A 21,059-nucleotide genomic window follows, 5' to 3' on the forward strand; every position below is an offset into this window, starting at 1 on the left:
GACGTGTGTCTGTCTGTCACACACACTCTCTCTGCTGCCTTTTTATGCCGCTACCCACGCTTACTGAAATTAGACACAGGTGTTAGACATTAGCTCAGGTGTAAGCGCCCTTACCGCTTTTCTCTCCCGGACGGGCGCTTGACCATGCCCCCACTGCCACACACGGCTTGTAACAAAAAATAAAAAATGAGCAGTAAACAGTAGCCTAGCAAGAAAGTCATTGGTCACTATCTTCCTCCTCTTGTGCACATGAAAGCACTGAAGTCATATCCTTCGGTGTCGGAGTTGAATAGCCTCAGCTTTAGTTGTCTTTTTGCACTGAGTCAATTCATCACGCTGCTGTTTCCAACGTCTCCCGTGCAGCAGCTCTATTTCCTTTTCCAACAGCCAGATCAATCGCCTTCAACTTGAAAGCTGCATCATATGCATTTCTCCGTGTCTTGATGGTGACAAAATGACTACCGTAATCAGAATGATGGGAAGTTTGAGCGCTCGATTTAATCTAAACAGTAAACAAAAAAGTTGTTTGACCTTAACCCGTTCTGCAATTTCATTGGTCTAATGAAAGCTTCATGCCGCCAAAAAACTGAGCACGCCACAGAATTTTTTTTTTTAAATAAAATTTGAAAGTGGGAAAAATCCATATATTAGCCGCGTCGTTGTTTAAGCCATGAGGTTCAAAGCATGGGAAAAAAGTTGCGGCTTATAGTCCGAAATTACGGTATATATATATATATATATATATATATATATATATATATATATATATATATATATATACAGGTGAAAATCGAAAAATTAGAATTTAATTTTGATGATTATGGCTTACAGCTTATGAAAACCCCAAATTCAGAATCTTAAAATATGTCAAAATTATATCAAATAAAGGCTTGAAATATCTTACTTTGCTTGTATTCGGTCTATATAATATATTAGTTTCACCTTTTAAGTTGAATTACTGAAATTAATGAACTTTTGCACGATATTCAAATTTTTCGAAGTTTCACCTGTATATATATATATATATATATATATATATATATATATATATATATATATATATATAAGCATTTTTTCATTAAACTTCTTTCATGTAAATATACCCACATAAATACCATCAAAAGTTTGCCTGGACTGTTTATTAGTTCTTCATACTATGTTGTTTTTAACTCTATATTAGGCTACGAGAGCCACTTGGGGACCTCTGTAGCCCAAGGCCTGGATCTGGGGGTATATACTGATGAGGGTGGTTATATGGTGGTGGTGCTGGAGGTAGGGGGGGCTGTGCACTTTCATTTCCACCCTGGTAGCCTCCCCCATCAGGTGAACGGACTGGCGTGGAGACAACAGATTGGATGAGCTGGTGATGTGTGGGACTCTGGCTGAGGAATGCCCCCATGCAACGATGGGCACCTTTGTCCAAGACGATGACTTTGACGATTTGCTGGCACTGGATTAGCGTGTCGGGTCGTATGTCGACCAGGGTCACGGGCTGGTAGGCGTGAGAGGGTGTGGGGCTGGCGCATTGCAACAGTGGCTGTGGGAAGAGGTCCCTCTGGTGGTTGAGTAGGGGAGCGCACTCAGGGCTCGACGGCACCGTATTGATCTGGTACGTCTGAAGCCTGTTGTGAATTGACACCTAGTTTAGAAAACAGTCAGAGATAGCATCATATGTTATAAGATTGTCCTGCTTCTACCGCCATCAGCCCTCTGGTGAACACATTTCACAATAGACATGCGCAAGATGTTGTGTGTGGACGTGGGTACAAGGGGTTCCTTCCGTGTCATTCGAAACAAAGGGTGGGAAGCTGGAAATGGGGATAGGAGTGTGTGAGGACTGTGTGTGTTTGGGTTCTAAGGTGTGTTGTGGTTAAGAGGACACTGAGGGCCCTTGTGTCTCCCTTGGAAACCACCATTGCATAATGGGAAGAAGTAATTTAATGTAGAACCATTCAAGGAGGAAAAGGGAAAAATAGGGGTGGGACAGGTTTAACAGGAAATTAAACAATTGGAAAGGGGGGTAATTGCACATCTACAGATGAAACACATCCAAATGCATGCCATGGGCATGCATGCCATCACAAGTACTATTGCTCCAACATTGGGTTGAGGCTTTGGAAAGAGGTGTGCTATTACTTTTCTACGTAATCAGATTTCAGATTTTTCTTGTCAGGTACCTTTGGGACACAAACAATATCTTGTGACAGGAGAGCAGCTGCCTACTTATGGGGGTGTGTCCAATTACAGTGCCCCCTAATGTTGGCACTCCCTTATGTGGGCCTCCAACTGTGGTAGGGTTATGGGGGTTTCATGGTCCTCCTTGAAAGTTTTGCCATTGTTTTGGCACTCCCCTTTGTGTGCAGCCCCTTCGGATTGCATATGCTGCATACTACACTTTGCGCCACTGTCTTGGGTGTGGATTTTTTTAAATTGGGCCCGTAGGAAACTACCTAGAAACCACCCAGAACACCATATCAATTGCAAAGCAATGCCCACAACAATCTAGCATCTTGAAAGAAAGATTTGAATAGGCAAGCACCAGTTTATCTTCCGACAATGTACAAATCTAGCTCACAAGTAGAGTTTCCTGGACTTGCACTGCACACTGTTACAAGCAACTTTATCTGACTCTCCTTTAGCAGATTCATGGCCTCTACAATAACACTTCTCCAAACTTTTCTGCGTGAAACTTTCATTCCCTCTGGAACTGATGACTTTTGCTGAGCAATTAAACTTCAGAACACAGTTCAAAAAGTGAGTTCATCTAACTTGGTATCAGGATAGATGTTGGCTCTCAAGGGTTGGCTTGAGGGCTAAATCAAGGTCATCAAACTCTTGTGAATAAATCTCCCTGACTGCTGGAGATAAAGCATAAAATAACTGACAGCGCAACACTGATGAGCGAATGCGGCAAATTCAGTTGAGAGAGGAAAGACAATGGTTGGTGACGACTGCAAATTCTAGCAAATAAGTGGGTTCTCCATGCAGGTTAGCCAAAGTTACCAATGCTCATGGGACAATAAGGAGTAAATTTGGCAGTGGAATTGGAAAATAGTGTCAGAAATTAAGAGGTAAAAATGTCCATGTAATGAATTTTAACCCTCTTGAGAAGGCTCTAGTGCAAAGAGCTAGAAAACATAGATAACTTGGCAAACCACCATAAATCTACAAAATGCATTCTATATACTGTACATGTGCAAACTAAGCAACCTGCCAACACAACTGAGCTTTAGCTGGCATTTTTCAATTCTCTTTTTAAATGTTTCTGTCTATCTTAGCACACTTTTCAGTGTTCACCATTTTCAGGGCATGTCCATATCAACCTTATATCCCACGTCCAGCTAACATGTACCAATCACTGCCATGTATAACAGTGTGAACACATTTGAAAGTGTATTAAGGAAGTTCTTATCATATCTACATTGACAGCTGGCACAGCTAATCTACTGGTTAAGCATCTTTTGTGTCTCTCTCTTTCCTCTAGGAAAAGGATGGTGTTTCGTCTGCAATGTGTTCTGCAGGGGTAGAAAGAGTACTGAAAAACCATACTCAAGTAGAAGTACTGTTACTTACCAAAAATGAAGTGTGAGTAGAGTAAAAGTAGCTGTCCTAAAAACTACTCAAGTAAAAGTACTTTTACTCTTACTTGAGTAGTTTTTAAGACAGCTACTTTTACTCTACTAGTAGCTCATTTAAAAGTACTCTTGAGTAGTGAGTATTGAGTATCGAGTTGGAAAACGTATGCCTTATTACAGTGGTTCTCAACCGGTGGGGCGCGAGTAGGCTACGATGGAAGGGAAAAAAAACTGGAAAAAAAACTTTTTTGGGCACATTTTTTTTTATCACTAAACTACTGTCATAAAAAGTTATAGTTTTATATACATAACTCCTGAATAAAAATTAAAATGTGTTTGGACTGATTTAAAAAAAAGTTTTGAACAAATTTGATTGGTTTGTCGATAGTGAGCGCAAATGCAGGTGATAAGCAAAGCGGTTTCATTAAGTGAGTCATTGAGTCGTTCATTCAAACGATTCGTTCAAACGGCCGATTCATCAAGAATGAGACAGATGTTTGTGACTGGGTCATTGAATCTTTGACTCAACCGATTCGTTCACAACACTGAATCATTCAAAACACGATTGAGTATTGCTGTGAGATGCGCTATGGCTATGCTGTGATCTTTGTTTGGATTCATCGGATCTATTTTGCTGCTAAAATAGACCAAAACAGTCATTATTTCGTCTAAAATGTAAGTGACTTAATATTATTAACTTGTTTGTTGAACTGTCATATGAAATCAGTGTCACATTTTCAATCGTGAGGTGATGGTATATTAAGTGATGGTCAATTGTCAGCTCTCTTGGTCGTCAGGTCGTGTGATGTATGTTGCTGAACTGTATTCAAATGTTATAAATATAAAAACACCACATTTTGAAATTTAACTGCAGTATGTCAATTTAGTTTATTTGTGTGTGCTGCGCTCATAGACTTTAGAAAACGGTGCTCATTTGTTTGATTTCTCCTCGAGAAGCTGCGCAAGCCTCAAAAGTTTAAGGTCCTTGCACCCTGACTGACTCCGAAACTCAGGCGTGGAGTTTGCTGGGGGGGCAGGGGGAGCATTGCCCCCCCCTGGTGTCTGAAACGGGTAATCGCATTTTTTCAACAAAAAAAAATATTGCAGCTGCTACAATGATTTATTTTTTTTTGCCCCCCGGCTCGAATGTCAAACTCCGCCTATGCCAAAACTGTCGTATTCGTTTTTTCATATTCGTCATTTGGTGGCTCTCGATTGTCAAAACCCCTCAAAATATTTGCTACGGATGCGAAAAATGCAGCAAATCGAACCATCGATTTATTTTTTATGACGGACGGAAGTTTCAGAGGCTGCAAATGTATAAAACGTGAGGTCGTATTTAGTTGTATATACAGTGGGTACGGAAAGTATTCAGACCCCCTTAAATTTTTCACTCTTTGTTATATTGCAGCCATTTGCTAAAATCATTTAAGTTCATTTTTTTCCTCATTATTGTACACACAGCACCCCATATTGACAGAAAAACACAGAATTGTTGACATTTTTGCACATTTATTAAAAAAGAAAAACTGAAATATCACATGTGACACTCATGTGAGCTGTGACACTCATATATTTAACTCTGGTGCTGTCCATTTCTTCTGATCATCCTTGAGATGGTTCATTTCATCTTCACTGTGAAACAACAGTGAATTTATATAGAAAATGGAAAAGGCGACCAGCTTCCCTTCTCAATAGTTTTCCCACAACGTTGACTACCTCTCGCGTTTCTTGCGATCACCGGACCCGAGAACCAACGCAGAGACGTGTCTTTTCGTTGACGAGCATGAGACCAAGGACCGAATCCAGATTGTTTCTCCTGACCGCTCAATGCAACAGGAATCCAACAGACAACCCTGCTGAAATCACACAGGATTTCACAAGTAAGGCTTGATATCTGGGCAGATTTAGTTTAGAAACTGTGACTTTTCTTATAAACCTAAATCATATATATTTGATTGCTGAATGTTTAATGTTTTGTTTTCGTTTGTATGTTAACTACGATCGCTGAACGTTTAATGTTTTGTTTACAACTGTACGTTTAACTACGATCACTGATTGCTGTTTGGAGTTATGAGATCGTAATTTTTGGGGAAATGTTAATTTATTGAGTGATCTGAATCAACGATTCAATCGCGCTGTTACCAGCGTGTCTCTGTTAAATTGCATGAACCCCTGTTTGTTCGCTCTCTCTCTCCCTCTCTCTCACACACACACATTGAAATTCACGGAGTGAGCAGCACCGCGGTTTATGTGTGAATCAGGCCGATGTTTTTCAAATTCTCCCGCCTGTTTCGTTCAGTTCCTTTGTGTGTCTGCTCATTACCACCCGTACCTGGTATTAGCTCTGTTGTGCTGGATCTGATCCAGCCATCTTGCTTTCCCTACACCTTCACATAATCGTTGGCTCCGCCCTTTCCGGCCTAGCCCTCCATTTTGACTAGTTCCTCACAAGGAGTTTAGTCCGCCATTTTGTGTCTTGGTTACCGATTCGAGACACACACATACACTAGCATATAGCTCCACCATTTAGTTAGGATTTCCACCTTATGTTTTTAGTATTGGCAGTGTTCATTACTGTTTGATTATAATAAATCTTGTTATATTATAATAAGTATTCCTGGTTTGTTTGTTTGAATATTGTGTTTAAGCCAGCCTCTGCCACGTCAAGAACTCCTGTATTACTTCAATAAACATTAATTATTAATTTATATCTGATAGTAAAACTGATCTAACCAACCTGTGAGCCTACATAAATTGGTGTGATTTTATTATTAAGAGTAATTTCCTCTAAAAGAGCAAAACACAGCGGCGTTGAATGTCCTTTTCAGGACGAGTCTTTTTCAAGACGCCTTTCTGCCCCTGTGTTGTTCCTGGATGCTCTCCGCTTCAGACGGCCACAGGTGTTGTCTCGTGTGTTTGGGCAGCGATCACACCGAGGCTGTGTTTGTGGATGGTGGCGATTTGGGGATGGCAGCGGGTGCAGCTCTGCCGGGTACGCCCCCTCGGGCCCCCCGGCACGCTCGTTTTGACTCCCGTCCGTGCTCGAGGTAACAGCGGCTCGCCTCACAGCCAGTCTGCCTATCCTCTCGAGACCGAAATGGATAAGCTCGCCGCTGCATCGGAGAGCGCGGTATCTGACGCTGGCGCCTACAGCGCCGCTTCAGCCCTGCATGCCATGGCTCTCCTGCAAGTCCACCAGGCCAAGGCACTCAGAAACATGCACGGGGTGGCCCTGATCCCGACATGCTGCAGGAACTGCGCTCAGTGACCGACCTCGCCCTGAGAGCGACAAAGGTCACAGCGCAGGCGCTCGGGCAGGCGATGGCCACACTCGTGGTCCAGGAACGTCAACTGTGGCTGAACCTGGTCGAGATGCGTGAAGCTGACAAGACTCGCTTCCTCAACGCCCGTCTCCCAGTTTGGCCTCTTCGGCGACACCGTCGAGGACTTCGCCCAACAGTTCTCCACGGTGAAGAAGCAGACGGAGGCCATCTCTCACATCATGACCCGCCGCAAACCTGCCGCCCCGGGCCATGCCCCGTCTGCTCGCCAAGGGCGTCCCCCTGCGGCTAAGAAACACACTGCTCCGCCTCAACCCGGGCCCAGCTCTCAGGCACTCCTGAGACAGACCCAGAGTCCAAGACGTTAGCTCCGGAGGTGGTAAGACTGCTCCGTCCCCCAGTGGAGGGCCGGGAGGAGAATCTTGTGTTTTTTAATTTGCTGCGGTACCCAAATTCTCAATAAAAGTGCTATTTCATTTGTCTCTGGGTCACCTGGCCCGCACATGCCGTTCTCACGGCACTTTGCTTCCAGATCTCAACAGTCCCGGCTTCCTGAACGCGGTAACCCTGCCCTCAGCCCCATGACTGTTCCCCGGCCGGCCGGTTCAAACGAGTCCAGAGGACGCCAACATCAACATCAACATCCTCCTCAGTCACGAACCAGCCCCCTGCCGGGTGCGTGGAGCAAGGTAAGTGCTTCAAGTCCGTTCTCAGCACCAGAGCCTCGGGACGCATCACTGCCTCCCGACGCCATATTACCTGTTCCGCCCGCTGCGAAGCCCCACCGGGTACGTCCAAAATACTCATCCCCTTGGTGCCCCTAGCACGGAGTTTAGAGGCGTGGCTTTCACTGCCCAACCCATCACGCTGGCTGCACCGGACCATTCGACTCGGTTATGCAATTCAGTTTGCCAGGCCTCCGCCCCCCTTCGCGGGCGTCCATTTTTCCGCAGTATACGGCGAACATGCCAAGTCCCTGCGCGAGGAAATCGCCTCTCTTTTACTCAAAGATGCGATAGAGCCTGTCCCTCCAACTGAAATGAAGAAGGGTTTCTACAGCCCTTCATTGTACCCAAGAAAGGCGGCGGCTTACGAACGATCTTGGACCTGCGAGTTTTCAACCGGGCTCTGTCCAAACTCCCGTTCAAAATGCTCACCCAGAAACAAATTCTATCTGGCGTCCGGCATCTACACTCACCTAAAGGATTATGAGGAACACCATACTAATACTGTGTTTGACCCCCTTTCGCCTTCAGAACTGCCTTAATTCCACGTGGCATTGATTCAACAAGGTGCTGAAAGCATTCTTTAGAAATGTTGGCCCATATTGATAGGATAGCATCTTGCAGTTGATGGAAATTTGTGGAATGCACATCCAGGGCACGAAGCTCCCGTTCCACCACATCCCAAAGATGCTCTATTGGGTTGAGATCTGGTGACTGTGGGGGCCATTTTAGTACAGTGAACTCATTGTCATGTTCAAGAAACCAATTTGAAATGATTCAAGCTTTGTGACATGGTGCATTATCCTGCTGGAAGTAGCCATCAGAGGATGGGTATATGGTGGCCATAAAGGGATGGACATGGTCAGAAACAATGCTCAGGTAGGCCGTGGCATTTAAACGATGCCTAATTGGCACTAAGGGGCCTAAAGTGTGCCAAGAAAACATCCCCCACACCATTACACCACCACCACCAGCCTGCACAGTGGTAACAAGGCATGATGGATCCATGTTCTCATTCTGTTTACGCCAGATTCTGACTCTACCATCTGAATGTCTCAACAGAAATTGAGACTCATCAGACCAGGCAACATTTTTCCAGTCTTCAACTGTCCAATTTTGGTGAGCTCTTGCAAATTGTAGCCTATTTTTCCTATTTGTAGTGGAGATGAGTGGTACCCGGTGGGGTCTTCTGCTGTTGTAGCCCATCCGCCTCAAGGTTGTGCGTGTTGTGGCTTCACAAATGCTTTACTGTGGCTTCACAAATACCTCGGTTGTAACGAGTTGTTATTTCAGGCAAAGTTGCTCTTCTATCAGCTTGAATCAGTCGGCCCATTCTCCTCTGACCTCTAGCATCAACAAGGCATTTTCGCCCACAGGACTGCCGCATACTGGATGTTTTTCCCTTTTCACACCATTCTTTGTAAACCCTAGAAATGGTTGTGCGTGAAAATCCCAGTAACTGAGCAGATTGTGAAATACTCAGACCGGCCCGTCTGGCACCAACAACCATGCCACGCTCAAAATTGCTTAAATCAACTTTCTTTCCCATTCTGACATTCAGTTTGGAGTTCAGGAGATTGTCTTGACCAGGACCACACCCCTAAATGCATTGAAGCAACTGCCATGTGATTGGTTGATTAGATAATTGCATTAATGAGAAATTTAACAGGTGTTCCTAATAATCCTTTAGGTGAATGTAGATTGATTCGCAGCGGTAGACCTGAAGGACGCGTACTTTCACGTCTCGATCCTGCCACGACACAGACCCTTTCTACGGTTCGCGTTCGACGGCCAGGCGTATCAGTACAAAGTCCTCCCCTTCGGCCTGTCTCTGTCCCCTCGCGTCTTCACGAAAGTCGCAGAGGCAGCCCTTGCCCCGCTCCGAGAAGCCGGCATACGCATACTCAATTACCTCAATGTTTGGCTCATCTTGGCCCCCTCGTGAGATTTACTATGCACGCACAGAGACCAGGTGCTCAGGCACCTCAGCCGTCTGGGGCTTCAGGTGAACTGGGAAAATAGAAAGCTTGCCCCGGTTCAGAGCATCTCTTTTCTCGGCATGGAGTTAGACTCAGTCTCAATGTTAGCACGTCTCACCAACGAGCGTGCGAAGTCAGTGCTAGAATGCCTCGCCACCTTCAGGCCAGGCACAACGGTCCCTTTAAAACTTTTCCAGAGGTTTCTGGGACATATAGCATCCTCCGCGGCAGTTACAGATGTTGCAGTGATTAATATGTTTCAGTATGCAACAATTCTTTTAACCCTGTGTGTAGCTTCTCATTTCTTAAACAACAATGTCGGAAGACGCATCCCGCAGTCATGGAAAAGACTGTTTCAGTAAAAACGAATTATTATTATTATTATTAAGGAGATTGCTGAAATCACAGGAATTGGGTTGAGAACTGTCTAAATGCTAAAACGCTTGGTGAAGTCACATTGTAAAAAAAATAAAAATGACATTATAACACACGGATGTTTAATAGTGAAAGTAAGAGGACTAAACAGCTTGTTAGTGAGGCTAATTGGAAAAAAACAACTTAAATTTGCTAGGGAGCATAAAGATTGGACAGTGGAGCAATGGAAAAAGGTCATGTGGTCTGATGACTCCAGATATACCTTATTCCAAAGTGATGGGCGCGTCAGAGTAAGAAGGGAAGTGCATGTCTAGGCACAGCAACATTATGCGGCAATAAAATGAAGTCAGCTGACTACCTGAATGTACTGAATGACCAGGTTATCCTAATGGCATGGGTATATACCAGAAAGATTAATAAGGCATAAATTATGAAAGAGTTGTTCAGCATGAGCTTGAGGAATCATTTTCACACATGAATTGGCCACCACAGAGTCCTGACCTTAACCCCATTGAAAGTCTTTGGGACTCTCCAATACAAGATCTCAGTAAAAAATGTATGCAACTCTGGATGAAAATAAATGTTGTGACTCAGCATAAGGTTTCAAAACAATGCCACAACGAATATTTATAAATATTTATAATTTTGTAACAGTTTGTATTTGAATGTTTATTGCATTGGCCCATTTACATTTATTGTAAGAACATTCAAGTCAAGTCAAGTCAATTTTATTTGTATAGCACCTTTCACAACACACATCGTTTCAAAGCAGCCTTACAGAAGATCAGCATTAACAGACGATAAAACTGTAATGTCTATAAAGTCAATGAATCATCATTGTGTAATTAGATAAAATACGATTCTTAATCGTGTTTAAAAATAATTAAATAGTAGATGTATTTATAACTCCAGTGAGCAAGCTGTAGGCGACTGTGGCAAGGAACACAAAACTCCATAAGATGTAGATTAATGGAGAAAAATAACCTTGGGAGAAACCAGACTCACTGTGGGGGCCAGTTCCCCTCTGGCTAACATCATGAATATAATGTAAATATTACTTATGTATAGTTAAAGTCATGGTTTAAAATTATTAAACTAAGTAAGTGTTAAGGGTCAGTGTTTAAACATCGATTGTGTTTGAACTGTAAGATAAATGACCAATGTCTTTGAAGTCCATCATTAATAATGTCACCCTGCTTTTGGCTAAACTTGCATTGAATCCGGAATATTTCTCCTCAGGTACAAAACTTTTTCTGTATCTGTGCTTCTCTTTCTAAATTAATATTTAGATGGAACCACACATGATTTGTACACTTGATTCAAATTCTCCCTTTCAAAACACTACAACAAATAAACCACAATGCACTTCCTCTGTGCAGTATCTTTAAAAAACAGCTCTATTGGACTTGTCCAAAAATATAAACACCATTTCTATAAAATTTTAGAGCTTCTGATTTTTATACTTTCCTTGAAATAACAGACACAAATTGGTAAAAATCTGTAATTCTGTTTCACGAAACAAGTTGGTAAAATTCTCCTCCACACTGCACTGTTAATTTAACAGGAGGAGGCAGCAGATGAGTTTGACATCTAGGGGACTGCTGTTGACTTAACTTTGGCAGCGATACCTTTAAGAATGACTTTAGGGGAAAGGATGGTCATTTGGCTGAAGACACTGCATTTTGACTGCAGCAGGAAGATGAGGCTATTGTGGCCTGTTAACTTTCACCGACTTCATGTTGTATGAGCTGTCATCTATAGACTTGTTTGACGGATGTTTCTAGGGGTCTGTAGGGACTTACCTGGGTGAACACTTAGCTCTTACCTCTACTGCATTGTGTCCACTCTGTGGTGTGTTCATTTCCTGTTTGCCTAACCAAAGAAAAGAGTCCAAATCAGATTGAAGATCAAAGATTTATACTATATATATACAGTGCAAGACAATAATTTGGGTACATAAGTTTGAAACTAAGTTCACTTCATAATCATAAGCAAAATGTATATATTTTTTCATTTAATTTGGGGTAAAATATGACCCAGACATTAGGGCTAGGTGGTATGGTGATATATATCGTGGCGACTGTATATTGTGTCAACCGGTAGAAATTTACTGTCTGTTTACTGTCTATATCACAGTATGTTCAAAAATATCTGTGTGTGCAACGCTCCACCTGGCTGCACGTGAGAGTGATAGAGAGACGAACAAACATGGAGAAAGATGAACATACAGAACACAGACGATTCTGAAATAAGTAAAACCCAGGATAATTTTTGCATTAAAAGGTGCTATTTTCTCACATTCTTGGATAAAACCGTGCTTTCTGATGCACGTGCACACAGTGCGTGGGGAGAGAGAGAAAACCTTAGATTCTTATGACTTTACATTCAGAGATAAAAAATAAGGAAGAACTTGTTAATAAAATGCTGCATTCTTTGTGGAAAACTTCCAGACAACTTGGAACTCGATCAACCTCGACCTTCACTTCATGGCAGTGACTGACGAGCATAACATGGAGCTGGGTTTTGTGAAACATAAAACAATCTTAAGTATTTTCACTGCATAAAATATATGAATATACAGTAATATAATATACAAGTGGATGTTCCCTATCTGTCACACACTCGACGTTGTGTCAATGAGTTGACACAAGGGGTCACCCTTGGGAGCCCAGACATCTCTGATCTTTTGAGAAAAGGCCAATGGGAATTGGCTTATGGGATTTTCATGCCAATCCCCCGGACATACGGGTATAAAAGGAGTGATGCAACAAACCACATTCAGATTTCTTCTTCGGAGCAGAGCAGACGCATTCACTGAGCTGAATTCTTCCTGCCGTTCCATTCATCTCTCCTCTGCCGAAAACTGTGTATTTTAAGTCCGGAGCAACACCCCTAGGTACGTCAACAGAGCCCTTTCTTATATGTATATATATATATATATATGTATCAATAAAAGTTTATATTTAAATATCTAAAAGAGTGGCACAAACGAAAACATCTTTTTCAAGATGCCCTTTTGTTTGTGTGTAATTCCTGGTTGCAGTCAATTTCTCTTCCCTTCTGACGGCCACGATTGCTGCCTTACATGCCTGGGTAATACCCACCCAGTCAGCATTTGTGGATGGTTCGTGACCTCATTGCGAGGACATGACCATGGCTAAGTTGCGGTCGTGGCTCGCCTTCGTAAGAGGGCAAGCCACCCCAGCGGCTCTCCGACTCGATCCTTCTACCTACGGGTATGAGACGGGTTCGGTTAGCACTGGGAGCAAAGTGGTGACATCAATGGGAACCTCTCTGCCGGGTATTGCGATCTCGTTCGGGGATCGTGACGAAGATGACAGGTAGAGCTGCTTGCCTCCCGAGAGACCTCCCACTGCTGGTATGCCTGAACAGAGGCTCCCCTCTGGGCAGACGCACTGGCACACAGCTGGCTCACGGGTCTGCGCAAGTAGGCATTTCCCCCAGTGAGCCTTCTTGCATAGGTGCTGTGCAAGGTCAGGGAGGATGAGGAGCAAGTCACCCTAGTGGCTCCCTACTGGCCCACCCGGGCTTGGTTCTCGGACCGCGTTGCCTTGTTCCGTTGTTTAGGGTAACCAGAAGGATTCCGACGACTTTTATGGGGCATTGGGGAAGGATATGTGCAGTCTGACACAGCTGGTCACCTTTGCACGTAAAATACCTACCCGTTCCGGTGTCAGCAGTACACATACATGGCTCAGCGCATGGCATGATTTAAATTGGACCCCTAGTGTCACTTCTTCGACACAACGTCGAAGTGAGCGACAGACAGGGAATGTCTAGGTTACGTATGTAACCTCCGTTCCCCGATGGAGGAAACAAGACATTGTGTCCTCCCCGCCACGTCGCTGAGCCGAGGACCATTTCCGGCTCCTCAGAAAAATCCTGAATGAACTAGACGTATTTCCCCGCCTTTATGTCCGGGGGCGGGGTATGCAAATACTGTCTGCCAACTTCTCATTGGCCTTTTTTCATAGATCAGAGGTATATTCGGCGCTCAAGAGAGACCCCAAGTGTTGCTTCTTCAACACAACATCTCGTTCCCATCAATAACACCTTTTTTCATAGATCAGAGGTATATTCGGCGCTCAAGAGAGACCCCAAGTGTTGCATCTTCAACACAACATCTCGTTCCCATCAGTAACAGAGGTTACATACGTAACCTAGACTTTTTACAGCCCCTACTTCATTGTACCCAAAAAAGGCACCAGATTGCAGCCAATCTTGGACCTACGAGTTCTGAACCGGCCATTGCACAGACTCCCGTTCAAGATGCTCAAGCAGAGACGCATTTTAGCGAGCGTCTGGCATCAGGATTGGTTTGTGGCGGTAGACCTGAAGGATGCGTACTTCCATGTCTCGATTCTTACTCGACACAGACCCTTTCTCCAGTTTGCCTTCGAGGGTCAGGCATACCAGTACAAAGTCTTCCTCCTTAGCCCACCGGCCGACGAGTCTTCAGAGAGGCTAATTTTTCCAACAATTGTTTACAGACAGATTGTTTCACATTTAATTGACTATATCACAATTCCAGTGGGTCAGAGGTTTACATACAATAAACTGACTGTGCCTTTAAAGGAATAGTTCAACCAAAAAAATGAAAATTTACTACTCACCTTCAGGCCATCCAAGAGTTTTTTTCTTCATCAAAACAGAATTTAAGACTTTTAGGATTTCAATTCAGGCCTCCTCCTCTAAACAATGCAAGTGAATTTACTCCATTTTTTGAATCAGCCATGAAGTTAAATCTCGGCCGCAAATGGGTCTTCCAAATCATACCTCAAAAGTTTTGGCAAAATGGCTATAGGACGTCAAAGTCAAGGTATTGGAGAGGCCATCACAAAGCCCCGAGCTCAGTCTGATAGAAAATTTGTTGGCAGAACTGAAAAAGTGTGTAGGGGACTCCTGGCCGCAGAAAACAGAGGGCTGTCCAAGGGTTGACAGTCTGACGGCACGAAGGGGTAATTAACACACGGTATGTGCCGCGGTGCCATGCCCATCTCGGGACTCGAGTCTGAAGCCAGAGCTGACGCGGTCTCATATGCATCAACCTGAGCGGTGCGACCGCGGCCGAGGATGCCATATGCCCCAGGAGCCTCTGGAACTGTTTGAGAGGAACCGCTGTGCCTGGCTTGAAGCGAGCGAGGCACCTGAGCACTGACTGCGCTTGTCATTGAGACTGAGTCTAACTACACGCCAAAAAAAAGAGATGCTCTGAACCGGAGAGAGCTTGCTCTTTTCCCAGTTGACCTGAAGCCCCAAATGGTTGAGGTGCGTGAGCACCTGGTCCCTGTGGGCGCATAGAAACTCTCGAGAGTGTGCTAGGAAGAGCCAGTCATTGAGTAATTGAGTGTGCGGATGCCCACTTCCCGTAGCAGTCTAAGCTCTGTGCGAGGGGCACTAACGGGATGGGCGTTTATGATGTACCGGGTGGGGCTTTAGGGGAGGAGTAGGTAATAATGTGTCAGGAGGCAAAAATACGTCCCGAGGCTTGGGTGCTGAAAAAAGACTCAAAGCACTTACCTCGCTCCGCGCAACCGGCAGGGGGCGGGTTATAGACATAGGAGGAGGTCCTGTAGGGACATCTTCGAAACTCATCAGCGATGGCCAGTTTCACCGGCAAAAACTGCTGGGCGAAGTCGTTGACTGTGTCGACGAAGAGGCCGAGCTGGGAGACGGGGGCGTTGAGAAAGCGTGCCTTGTCAACGTCACGCATCTTGACCAAGTTCAGCCACATATGCCGTTCCTGGACCATGAGGCTGGCCATCACCCGCCAGTTTGCTTACGCTGTGACCTTCATAGCTCGGAGAGCGAGATCAGTGGCAGAGCTCAGTTCCTGCAGCATGTCGGGATCGAGATTACCCAGGTGCAGATCTTTAAGTGCCTTGGATTGGTGTACTTGCAGGAGAGCCATGGCATGCAAGGCGGCCTGTCCAGTGGCGCTGTAGGCTTTCGCAGTCAGTGACGACATTGTCCTACAGGCCTTGGAGGGGAGTACTGGGTGGTCCCGCCAGGTGGCGGCGTTCTCGAGACACAGGTGTATCACAACCGCCCTGTCCACATGAGGGATCTACATGTATCCGTGGACCGCCCAGGGTAGTAAGAGCGGACGAGCGAAGAGGTCGGTTCCGGGCAGTAAAAGGTGCCCTTGACGAACTCGTCATGCACTTCAGGAAAGAAAGGTACTGGGGGGAGAGTGGCTGGTAGCAGCACCTGGAGCCGAGATACCAATCGTCAAGCCGCAAGAGTTGGGTGGAAGACGGAAGGTTCTAGTCCAGCCCAATGCTCACAGCGGCCAGGTAAAGCATGTCGGCCATCTGCGCGTCAGACTGGACGGGCTGGCCAAAGGGCGGCCGCACAGTCGAATCTTCAGCGTCAGACGCCTGAGCACTCTCTGATGCAGCGGCGATGTCATCCTCCAGACCTGGCTCTAGGGAGGAGGCAAACCGGCCGTGAGGCGAGCCGCCGTCGGAAGCAAACGAGCATGCCGGGGAGCGGGTGGTTCGTGGGGCTGTGCCTGGCGAAGTACACTGCCATCCCCAAATCGTCTCCATTGCCAGCCGGGTCGTCCTCAATCCCGTGGGAAGGAGCGACGCGGGGGGCGGCTGGAGTGGCGTTCATCTTTAAGATCAAAAGCCGCGACCGCAACGTTGCCATGGTCATGTTCTTGCAATAAGAACATGAACCATCCACAAAGGCCACCTCAGTGTGATCATGACCCAGGCACACGAGGCAGCATATATGACTGTCGGATCTGGAGAGATATCCACCACATCCAGGAAATAGACAGTGGCAGAAGGGCATCTTTAAAAAGATGCGTCCTGAAAAGGACGTTCAACGCTCGCTTGTGTATGTTGCTCTTTTACCAGAAATAAACTCTTTTAGAGAAAATATACTCTTTCAGAGAAATCACTCTCTTTTCTGAGAGAAGCGCTGTCGAAGCGCCCAGGGGCAGAGGCTGCACAGCATGCAGAGAGGAGAAAGCCGCTGGAATGCACCATCAGATACAACAGAAGCTCTCTTGCAGAGGTGGGTGGAGCAGTCATGAACACAGCTCACTGATCACACAACCACTCGGCTCTGAAGAAAAAATCTGACTGACAGATGCACGCCACTCCCTTTATACCCGTATGTTCGGTGGAAGGACATGCAAATTCTGAATACTGAATTGTGTCAACATATTAATCATGTACAGTCTATTTTATAAACAGCTACTGTCATCATCCACCAAATTTATCTAACAGCTATTGATAAAGCTGGCTAGCTAGCTAACACCGAAATCTTGTAAATGCAGTCAATGTATCATGCAAAGAAAAGCGATTACATCAAACTAAAGTCTTGCATAGTCAGACCTATATTCACACTTTGTTTTAGCCCTGTTCCAGCACTGGAGAGTCAAATATAATATACAGTCTAGTAAAACAATCATAACTGTGTAATTTTAATTATGCTACCTCATCTGTCAGCATGATGTCAGTGAATCACTTTCAGTCTCTTTGTATGTTATGGTCGTCCCTATGGAGTGTGCACAAGCAACAGGTAGATGGCTGCAGTTCACTTAACGGCCACAGGTGTCATTAATAACAAGGGTTTCTGAATCTTACATAATGCAATTTTAAATTCACTTGGATTGAAAACACTGCTCCCTAAAACACATAAAATATAATTTTTAATATTATATATTTTTTTAACCTTACAAGACATATACACTATACCAGATACAAATCATGACTCTAAAAGTTACAAGTTCTATTGGACTAACGTCTTGAGATATTGGGCATGAATTAACTAAGTACATTTTTTTTTTTGCATGACTTTGATGTGTGGTTTGTCACCTTACTAAAGACTGCCAGATCACCAAAAAAATTAAATTTAGACAAAATTACAATGCCTTTTCCATACCTGACAGTACAAACCACAGATGCAGAATGCATGTAAACACCCTGTCTTCATCTCCAAAACACACTGCCATGCAGACTGCTCCCTACCTGAGCAGCTAGTCTCTTCCAAGGCAGCTTCCTAACTAAAAAAAAGAGACTGATTTGAAATGCTCAATAGAAAGCAGCTCCGCGTGCCATTAATAATGCTCCTCAAGTGAAGTGCACATAAAAACGCACATTTTACAAGAATATTACAATAAATACACTCTTTAGACACAGACCCCCACAATATTTAGATAAATGGTGGAAAAAAATTGTCTTTCAATTGTTGATTCCTTGGTTAATAATTTAATAAATTTGGTTCCCCCAATCCGGAATATATGCTTAACATCTTTAATTAGACTGAAATAGATTTACAGCTCCTTTTTGCATGCAATATGACATATCTTAGAAGGCAACATAATTCAGCTGCCTACTGTTTGGTACAGCCTTCGTGTCTGGAGTGCTTGTGATGCCTAAAAATGCTATCCAGGTAGGCATCAAACTAAGGTTTGGAACAGAGCTACTGTTTCCTGAATTTGTGACTTGGATAAACTTGTTCACCCTAGATTTCTTTTTTAATATATTATTTCCCCCCCCTCTATTTATATATATATGTGTTGTACAGACTATGAAAGACAGAACTTGTTGCTTTTTGTATGTAGGCTATATTTTAGATAATTATGGTAATACTTTCATAGCAGTTAACAAATTAAATGCATATAAGACTACTGCTAAAATGTGATCAAATGTTTATGACAAGGTTACAAAACTACTAACAGTCAAATTACTTCAAGCAAATGTTTTCAAATTCTCCATTGTCAGGTACTAAATTGATTTGAGTTTAAATGGTAAATGAAATAAAATCTTTATATAATAATAATAATAATAATAATAATAATAATATATAATATATATATATATATATATATATATATATATATATATATATATATATATATATATATATATATATATATATATATATGTGTGTGTGTGTGTGTGTGTGTGTGTGTGTGTACATATACACTGGTGTTGTATGAACAATTGTTCAGATACTCAGATGACATTTCACCCCATGCTTCATGTAGCACTTGCCATAGATGTGGCTGTCTTGTCGGGCACTTCTCATGCACCTTACAGTCTAGCTGATCCCACAAAAGCTCAATGGGGTTAAGATCCATAACACTCTTTTACAATTATGTGTTGTCCAATTTCTGTGTTTCTGTGCCCATTCTAACCTTTTATATATTTTTTTCTGTTTTAAAATGGCATTTTCTTTGCTATTCTTCCCATAAGGCCTGCAACCATGAGTTTTCTCTAGACTGTTGCACAGGAAACTGGTGTTGAGCGGGTAGAATTCAATGAAGCTGTCAGCTGAGGAAATGTGAGGCATCTATTTCTCAAACTAGAGACTCTGATGTACTTATCCTATTGTTTAGTTGTACGTCTGGCCTTCCACATCTCTTTCTCTCCTTGTTAGAGCAAGTTGTTTTTTGGCAATTTCAAGCATTGTATAGCCTTCATCCCTTAAAACAATGATTGACTGATAACCAAATTAGCAATTGGTGTTAGAGTGATGGCTGCTGGAAATGGGGCCGGTCTAGATATGATCAAAAATGACTTTTTTCAAATAGTGATGGTGCTGTTTTTTACATCAGTAATGTCCTGACTATACTTTGTGGTCAGTTGAATGCCAGTTTGGTAAATGAAAGTACCAATTTCCATCCAAAACAGCACAATCTGTACATTATTCCAAACCTTTGGCCGCCAGTGTACATATAAATAAACTCAGCAAAAAAGTAAGTCATCTCACTTTTAATTGCTTTTATTTTCAGCAAATTTAACATGTGTAAATATTTGTATAAACATAAAAACATTCAACACCTAAGACATAAACTAAATAAGTTTGGGAATAACAGAAATGGTATAATGTGTCCCTGAACAAAGGGGTGGTCAAAATTAACAGTCAGTATCTGATGTGGCCACCAGCTGCATTAAATACTGCAGTGCATCATCTCCTCATGGACTGCATCAGATTTGCCAGTTCTTGCTGTGGGATGTTACCCCACTCTTCCTCCAAGGCACTTGGGGGGGGAATGGCCCTTGCCCTCACCCTCTGATCCAACAAGTCCCATACGTGCTCAATGGGATTGAGAGATCCTGCCTCTTTGCTGGCCATGTCAGAACAATGACCTATCTGTCTTGCAGGAAATCACGCACAGAATGAACAGTGTGCTGGTGGCATTGTCATGCTGGAGGGTCATGTCAGGTTGATCCTGCAGGAAGGGTACCACCACATGAGGGAGGAGGATGTCTTCCCTGTAAAGCACAGCTTTGATATTGCCTGCAATGACTACAAGCTCAGTCCGATGATGCTGTGACACGCCACCCCAGACCATGAGTACAGGCCTTGGTGTAACTCTCATTCCTTCTACGATAAACGCAAGTCTGACCATCACCCCTGGTGAGAAAAAACTGTGACTCGTCAGTGTAGAACACTTTTTGCCAGTCCTGTCTGGTCCAGCGAAGATGGGTTTTTGCCCATAAGCGACATTATTGCCAGTGATGTCTGGTAAGGACCTGCCTTACAACAGGCCTACAAGTCCTCAGACCAGAATCTCTCATCCTACTGCAGACAGTCTGAGTTTTGATGGAGGGATTGTGAGTGCGTTGGTGTAACTCGGGCAGTTGTTGTTGCCATCCTGTACCTGTCCCGCAGATGTGATATTCGGATGTACCGATCCTTTGCAGGTGTTTTTACATGTTGTCTGCCACTGCGAGGATGATCAGCTGTCCTTTCTGTCTCCCTGTAGCGCTGTCTTAGGCGTCTCACAGTATGGACATTGCAATTTATTGCCCTGGCCACATCTGCATTCCTCATGCCTCCATGCAGCATGCCTAAGGCACGTTCATGCAGATGAGGAGGGACACGCCATCTTTATTTTGGTGTTCTTCAGAGTCGGTAGAAAGGTGTCTTTAGTATCCTAAGTTTTTATAACTGTGACCTTATTTGCCTACCATCTGTAAGCTGTTAGTATCTTAATGACCGTTCCACAGGTGCATGTTCATTAATTGTTTATGGTTCATTGAACAAGCATGGAGAACATTGTTTAAATAATTTACAATAAAGATCTGTAAAGTAATTTGGATTTTTACAAAATTATCTTTAAAATACAATGTC

The 21,059-nt window shown here is 43.7% G+C and overlaps 1 protein-coding gene across 5 annotated transcripts in view; it reads right to left on the minus strand.

The window, feature by feature from the left end:
• Positions 1-1,110: 1,110 nt before the first annotated feature.
• Positions 1,111-21,059, minus strand: part of LOC127637437 (IQ motif and SEC7 domain-containing protein 3-like) — a 339,913-nt gene continuing 319,964 nt past the window's right edge. For 3 of the 5 annotated variants that reach the window (XM_052118503.1, XM_052118506.1, XM_052118505.1), the window contains 2 exons: positions 11,764-11,810; positions 5,257-5,434 (listed from right to left, as the gene is read on the minus strand). In XM_052118503.1, coding sequence (XP_051974463.1) covers positions 5,291-5,434; positions 11,764-11,810 — 191 coding nt within the window. In that variant the 3' untranslated portion in view covers positions 5,257-5,290. Of the gene's footprint in view, positions 1,640-5,256; positions 5,435-11,763; positions 11,811-21,059 lie in introns of those variants that run through there. The other 2 variants (XM_052118507.1, XM_052118504.1) reach the window with 2 other exon arrangements.

Source organism: Xyrauchen texanus, chromosome 45, assembly GCF_025860055.1.
Source record: "Xyrauchen texanus isolate HMW12.3.18 chromosome 45, RBS_HiC_50CHRs, whole genome shotgun sequence".
NCBI lineage: Eukaryota > Metazoa > Chordata > Actinopteri > Cypriniformes > Catostomidae > Xyrauchen > Xyrauchen texanus.